Source organism: Pseudorasbora parva, chromosome 22 (assembly GCF_024679245.1).
Source record: "Pseudorasbora parva isolate DD20220531a chromosome 22, ASM2467924v1, whole genome shotgun sequence".
Lineage (NCBI taxonomy): Eukaryota > Metazoa > Chordata > Actinopteri > Cypriniformes > Gobionidae > Pseudorasbora > Pseudorasbora parva.
The window spans coordinates 40,873,756-40,881,355 of NC_090193.1; the positions used below are offsets into that span (position 1 = coordinate 40,873,756).

The 7,600-nt window shown below is 39.9% G+C and overlaps 1 protein-coding gene across 1 annotated transcript; it reads left to right on the forward strand.

The window, feature by feature from the left end:
- The first annotated feature begins 3,213 nt into the window (after positions 1–3,213).
- On the forward strand, positions 3,214–6,394 carry rpl37a (ribosomal protein L37a). The gene is made up of 4 exons (XM_067431030.1): positions 3,214–3,307; positions 3,999–4,127; positions 5,783–5,865; positions 6,214–6,394. The coding sequence occupies exons 1-4, from the start codon at positions 3,305–3,307 to the stop codon at positions 6,275–6,277; spliced, it is 279 nt and encodes a 92-aa protein (XP_067287131.1). The 5' UTR covers positions 3,214–3,304; the 3' UTR covers positions 6,278–6,394.
- Positions 6,395–7,600: the final 1,206 nt, after the last annotated feature.

Sequence of the window (7,600 nt, forward strand, 5' to 3'; positions counted from 1 at the left end):
AAACACTGATGTTCTGCTGATCAACCAAAAGCTTCGGTTGTTTTTGTGCAGTATTTCACACATTTGTTTTAATTTTTCATATAAAAGTTATATAGTCTGTATATGTATATAAATATATAATGTACTATGTGTATTTTAATTTAGTCAATATATTATAAATATAATTGTATCATTTTATATACAGTGAGGACAATAAGTATTTGAACACTCTGCTATTTTGCAAGTTCTCCCACTTAGAAATCATGGAGGGTCTGAAATTGTCATCGTAGGTGCATGTCCACTGAGAGAGACATAATCTAAAAAAAAATCTGTGGTCGAATCCGGTCCTGCATATCGATGCATCAAATCTTCTACTATTAGGGGTCACCCCTAGTGGAATATGACCAAAAGGTTCTATCTGACCTCATGACTTTCTCCCATGACTCCTCTGGATCATCCAAATGGTCATTGGCAAACTTCAGACGGGCCTGGACGTGTGCTGGTTTAAGGGGAACCTTCCGTGCCATGCATGATTTCAAACCATGACGTCTTAGTGTTTTACCAACAGTAACCTTGGTAACGGTGGTCCCAGCTCTTCTCAGGTGATTGGCCAGCTCCTCCGTGTAGTTCTGGGCTGATTTCTCACCTTAGGATCATTGAGACCCACGAGGTGAGATCTGGAGCCCCAGTCTGAGGGAGACTGACAGTCATGTTTAGCTTCCTCCATTTTCTAATGATTGCTCCAGCAGTGGACCTCTTTTCACCGAGCATTTCCCCGGAGCCCTTTCCAGCCGTGTGGAGGTGTATGAGTGTGTCTCTCGTGTCTTTGGACAGCTCTTTGGTCTTGGCCATGTTAGTAGTTGGACTCTTGCTGATGGTATGAGGTGGGCAGGTGTCTTTATCAGCTAACGGCCTCAAACAGGAGCTTCTAATGTAGGATAATAAATGTATTGGGGGGCCTCAAGACCCTCCTAAAAAATGCCTTGACCCCCCTCCCACCCTCTTCCTGATTAAAAAAATAAAATAAATAGACTATATATATATATACAACCCCAAATCAGAAAAAGTTGGGACAGTATGGAATGTGCAAATAAAATATTAAAAAAAAGTGATTTCTAAAATTACTTTGACTTGTATTTCATTGCAGACAATATGAGCACAAAATATGTCATGTTTTGTCTGGTCAACTTCATGTCATTTGTAAATATGCATCCTTTCCTGTCATTCAGACCTGCAACACATTTAAAAAAAAGTTGGGACAGTAAAGCATTTACCACTTTGTAATGTTGCCATTCCTTTTAATAATAATAATAATAATAATAATAATGCGTTCGATTTATATAGCGCTTTTCAAGGCACTCAAAGCGCTTTACATTGAAGGGGGAATCTCCTCAACCACCACCAATGTGCAGCACCACCTGGATGATGCGACGGCAGCCATATTGCGCCAAAACGCTCACCACAAACCAGCTGATTGGTGGAGAGGAGACCGAGTGATGAATCCAATCAGGAGAGGGGGATTATTAGGAGGCCATGATGGACAGGGGCCAATGGGCAAATTTGGCCAGGATGCTGCTTTTCACAACACTTAAAAGACGTTTAGGGACTGAAGACACCAAGTGATGAAGTGTTTCAGGTGTAATTTTGTCCCATTCTTCCTGCAAACAAGTCTTAAGGTGGGCAACAGTACGGGGTCTTCGTTGTCGCATTTTGCGCTTCAAAATGGGCCACACATTCTCTATTGGAGACAGGTCGGGACTGCAGGCAGGCCAGTCAAGTACCCGAACCCTCTTCCTCCGCAGCCAGGACTTTGTAATGTGTGCAGAATGTGGTTTTGCATTGTCTTGTTGAAATATGCATGGACGTCCCTGGAAAAGATATCTTCTTGAAGGCAGCATATTATGCTCCAAAATCTCTATGTACTTTTCAGCATTAATGGTGCCTTCACAGAAGTGCAAGTTACCTTTGCCAAGGGCACTGACACAACCCCATACCATGACAGACCCTGGCTTTTGGACTTGTTGCCGGTAACAGTCTGGATGATCCTTTTCTTCTTTGGTCCGGAGCACACGGCGTCCATTCCTCCCAAAAAATACCTGAAATACTGATTCCTCTGACCACAGTACACATTTCCACTGTGTGATGGTCCATCCCAGATGCCTCCGAGCCCAGAGAAGTCGACGGCGCTTCTCCAATATCCAAATCTCTTCCTATCTTTCTTTGAGGAACATTGTTTTTAAACATTTCAATAATTTTCTCACGTATTTGTTGGCAAACTGGCGATCCTCGGCCCATCTTTGCTCCTAAAGGATTAGATCTTCCTTGGATGCTGCTTTTGTACCAAATCATAATTTCAATCACCTGTTGACATCACCTGTTTCAAATCACAGCATTATTTAACCCTTTGACCTCATTACTAGCCCTAAATTGCTCCTGTCCCAACGTTTTTTTAAATGTGTTGCAGGTCTGAATGACAGGAAAGGATGCATATTTACAAATGACATGAAGTTGACCAGACAAAACATGAAATATTTTGTGTTCATATTGTCTGCAATGAAATACAAGTCAAAGTAAATTTAGAAATCACTACTTTATTTTTTTATTTGCGTTTTCCAAACTGTCCCAACTTTTTCTGATTTGGGGTTTTATATATATATATATATATATATATATATATATATATATATATATATATATATATATATATATATATATATATATATATATATATATATATATATATATATATATATATTAATGTAATATGTATTAGGATTTATTAATATACTATAATACAATTAATAGTTTTACATCTAAACAGTAATGTTTATATATAAAACAAATTATTTAAACAAATTCTATTTTATAATTGTTGTTTTTACTTACAATATTATATATATATATATATATATATATATATATATATATATATATATATATATATATATATATATATAATGTAATTATGTTTTATAATATATAAATTACAACATTGTATTGAATATGATTTGTTATAATTATATTAAAAGAGCATAAGGATATGCTATATTATCATGTCTTTAATAACTACATTTAGCAGCTCCTGAACAGTATTTAAAAATCACACACACACACACACACATAGACAAAACCCAAAACAAAAGCGAACACGTTTAAAAGTTATTACTGCATATTTCCCCGAGTGATGATTATGTATAATATTATCGCGCTGCGTGATGGAGGTCAGTTGGTCCTCCGGTATCCCATAATGCTCCACTGTCAGCTCTGGTAAATCGCGCATGCGCAGTTGTTCGGCCTCTTTTGGATCCGCACCTCTTCTGCTAAAATGGTGAGTGTTTGTGTCCCGAGAGCGAAATCCTCAAACATCTCCTCTATCAGGCTCAAATAACTCGTGTTTCTCATCGCTCGCTGTCTGTATGAGTGAATTAAACATGATTAGTGCTGCATGTGTGGAGTTAGATGAGGATAACGCCCTTAAATGGCTTTATTTATCCGCTGTGTCGGTGTCGGTCCGCCGCGGCTCGGAATATAACAGTCATAAACACTGCAGCTAGCCCGATACCTCAGGGAAATAACGACTGTTTTAACCTGTAAATGAGCAGTTGTTCATAATGATGTTTATAATAATATCAGCAGATCGTTGGATCAGTGTAAAGAGACCGTTTTGGCTAATATCAGTTCTGTAGATTTATGGTTTTATCCCAACTCTTTAATTAGTTCTTTAAATTTTCCTCATTAGCATGAGTGTTTAAATCAGAGTGTTTATTTACTGAAATTAAGCAGCTTTTCCTCCTCTAGACACTGAGTGTATTTATCATACTTTATTATCCCTTATATTGCAGTGTAGCTTGTGTGTATTATGTATACATTTAGCTGCTTTAAAGGTGCAGTATGTACTATATATATTAGTATATTAAAAATCCACTAGAACAGCGATTTAATGTTATTCCAAATGTTTCCAAGAAATATGTCCAGTTTAACGCATCCCACATTTATTGTAATGTCTGATTCCTCGCCAGGCCAAGCGCACCAAGAAGGTGGGGATTGTGGGGAAGTATGGCACCCGTTACGGTGCGTCCCTCAGGAAGATGGTGAAGAAGATCGAGATCAGCCAACATGCCAAATACACCTGCTCCTTCTGTGGCAAGGTGAGACACCTATACGTGCCTAATGTGAGGTTTATATATCTCTAATGTGCCGTATATCTGAGGCCGCATTTACACTGCATGGTTCAAGTGACCCAATGTAGATTTTTCCCTCTCTTGTGGCTCAACTTTGATTTGATGTAAACGTGTAAGCAGGAGAAAAAAACGCACGAGTTCTAGGGCTGTCAAGGGATATTCTAAATTCGAATCGCTTTTAAAAAACGAATTTGAAGGTGAAAATTAATTTTCGAATTATAATAAAAGCGGGGGAAAACGCCGCGTAGTAGAGGCGTGGCTGTCTGCTTTGGGAGTGAGTGCGCGCATAGTTGGTTGAGGGACGGGTCAAAGGTCACAGGAGTCGCTGCTGAAAGTTGACATGTCTTGCAGTGGAGATGGCAGAAAGTGCAGAGCCCAACTCGACCGCTGCAGAGGAAGAGATTAACTCCAAAATTTAAGCCATGTCTGGAAGTAACGTTACTTTGGATTTTGGTCGGTAGGAGGTAAAGCATAGCATACCACGCCTCATTTTATTTAACGTTAAACAGAAGCATTACTGAAGTGTCGGCTACTGTACTGACTGAAGAGATATCGCCTGAATAAAGGATAAACGCACTAACACTGGTGTGATTATTCACCGCTTCACGTCAAGGTGAAGCTCCATGTTTAGCACAGCAGAGCTCGCTCGGAGCGCTCTATATGCTGCACAACTTACATTAATATTAATAATATTAGTTTCAATCACTGAATGAAGCCTGCTATATTTGGGACAAGAGTCGCGAGTCTCAAGACCTTAAATTGCTTGCACAAAACTCTTGATCAGCTCTCAAAGTTTGTTCATTTAAACCGTTATCGATAGAGAGACCGCGAGTGCGGTCTTGGCCATTAGTTAATTTACTTGTTTTTGTGTAAGTAATACGTTGTCAAATGTTTAAACTAAATAGACAAACTATACCAGTAGTTCTCTCTCGTATTAATTTGTCCAGTTATTGACGTAACGCGCGTCATGCGCGCCCCGATTTGTTAGAATATTCGTGTTAGTTTTAGAGGGAATATTCGACCGTCATTTGAGCGATTTTGACAGCCCTAGCGAGCTCCGATATCCTCATTTCAGATTCAGGCCTCACTCATGTGGGAATAAATCCGATTTGATTTGAACGCGTCTGCCATGTGAGCGGTCCAATCAGGTATTCGCGAGTCCACGTTATTGAGAAAGGCGAATGGCGTGACACGAACTGAGATCAAATGCTCTCCTCTTTTTCTCCGCCTTACGAGAGATGTTTTGCTGAGTTTTAAAGATGTGCGGAAAGCAAAACATTGTATAATCATTTTGTCTGCGTCCATTGCATATCACACCACTTTACTTCCTTTTCCGGTTAAGAACGTCTCGGGCTGTTTCGCCGGTGTAAATGCAAATATCGGATACGGGTCGATTATAAAAGAAAAGCGGGTCATCAAAAATATTGGATATAATCACCAAATCAGAATAGTGCATCAAGACCTGCAATGTAAATACAGCCTGAGTGAAGCGCTTCTCAAACAAGAACAAATGTGGGCGGGGCTTGATTGTGTCTGGGGAATTGATTGGACGGCGGTGGTTTGCTATTGGCCGATCTCCTGTGAGTGACAGTGACGTGTATATGGTGTGTTTCTCTGCTCAGACTAAGATGAAGAGAAAGGCTGTCGGCATCTGGCATTGTGGGTCCTGCATGAAAACCGTGGCTGGAGGTGCCTGGACATACAAGTAAGAGCCAATCACAGCGTTGTGTGTGTGTGAGACATATGAGGACCCAAATGTGTATAATGCCATGGGTATGACCCAGGTATTACAGGAGAGGGTGAAATATGAGGACATTACCCATGGCCCCACTTTACAAAAGGCTTATAAATCACACAGGAGGAGTTTTTATGAGAAAGTAAAAATGCAGAATGTGTGTGTGTGAGATGGGTAGGTTTAGGGGTTAGGCCAGTGTGTGTGTGTGAGAGAGATGGGTAGGTTTAGGGGCAGGGGCATTGTACAGTATAAAAACCATTACGCCTGTCTGGAATGTCCCCACATTTCACAAAACACTAACACTCCTTTGTCCCGCAGCACGACGTCCGCCGTCACAGTGAAGTCCGCCATTAAGAGGCTGAAGGAGCTGAAGGACCAGTAGGCTCGCTGTGGATTTGTACAGATCTCCGTCTTGGACTGTGTTCTTCTATTAGAAGATTGTGTTCTTCTATGTGGCTTGTTGGAACATCCCACAATAAATCTGAGTCTTGAGCGGGAATTTGCCTCTGTCTTATTTCAGTGTGAAAAGCGCGTGATCATGGTGTAAACTTGCTTTTCTAAAATGTAGATATGCTGATATAATAGCTATTTCCTCATCCTCATGTCATCCCAGATGTCCATGTCTTTCTTTCTTCAGTGGAAAAGAAATGAAGGTTTTTGATGAAAACATTCCAGGATTTTTCTCCATATAATGAACTTCAGTGGGCCTCAAACGGCTCAAGGGCCGAATGACAGTTTCAGTGCAGCTTCAGAGGGCTTTAAACGACAGCAGACGATGAATAAAGGTCTTATCTAGACAAACCATCACTCATTTAAACAAGAAATAAAGCAGTTTAAGTTTAATAAGCACAAATGCTGGCCTTGCTCTGTTCGGTGATGCGCGTTAATGACGTTGAAAAGGTCCTGCTTGACATGGGGAGAAGTACCGTGCAAGTGTTCGTAAGAAGGGTCACACACACATTCACACGTCTTTGTGTCAGTTTATTTAAAACGTTTTCACGAACACTGACTCTGTACTTCTCAGAAATCAAGTCTGTGTTCTGAGGAACTGAACAAATGAAGAGAGTTTGAGCTTAAAATGAGAGCAATCATTGGGTATGAACATTAATGAAGTTAATGTTTACGAACACATCGGCTGAGATTTGCTCCTGTTTTAATCAAAATCACTTTCAATCACTTTTGTCATAAAACTTAAGCTTTTTTTGTCAAAGTAATGAGAAAGTGATGGAGATCTGTTGGAAATTGTACTGTAGTGTCACTAATGCGCTCATTTACATTTAGAGATCATATGACGTGATGTTCGCTTCAGTTTATTCCTTATATTTTCTTTATTGGCCTTCATACATACATACACACACACACACATATATATATTAGTACTGGTCAAAAGTTTGAAATAATTACGATTTGTAATGTTTGTGTGTGAGTCTCTTCTGCTCATAACTCCAGTAATCAGTGTAATATTCCTCCAGTGTAGATCATCTGTTCTCTGTGTGTGTGTGTGTGTGTGTGTGTGTGTGTGTGTGTGTGTGAGTCTCTTCTGCTCATAACTCCAGTAATCAGTGTAATATTCCTCCAGTGTAGATCATCTGTTCTCTGTGTGTGTGTGTGTGTGTGTGTGTGTGTGTGTGTGTGAGTCTCTTCTGCTCATAACTCCAGTAATCAGTGTAATATTCCTCCAGTGTAGATCATCTGTTCTCTGTGT

Bases quoted from the DNA above. Each gene is read 5' to 3' on its own strand.
- rpl37a (XM_067431030.1), top strand. The intron at 4,128-5,782 runs GTGAGACACCTA...TTCTCTGCTCAG, and splicing joins CCTGCTCCTTCTGTGGCAAG to ACTAAGATGAAGAGAAAGGC. The intron at 5,866-6,213 runs GTAAGAGCCAAT...TTTGTCCCGCAG, and splicing joins GGAGGTGCCTGGACATACAA to CACGACGTCCGCCGTCACAG.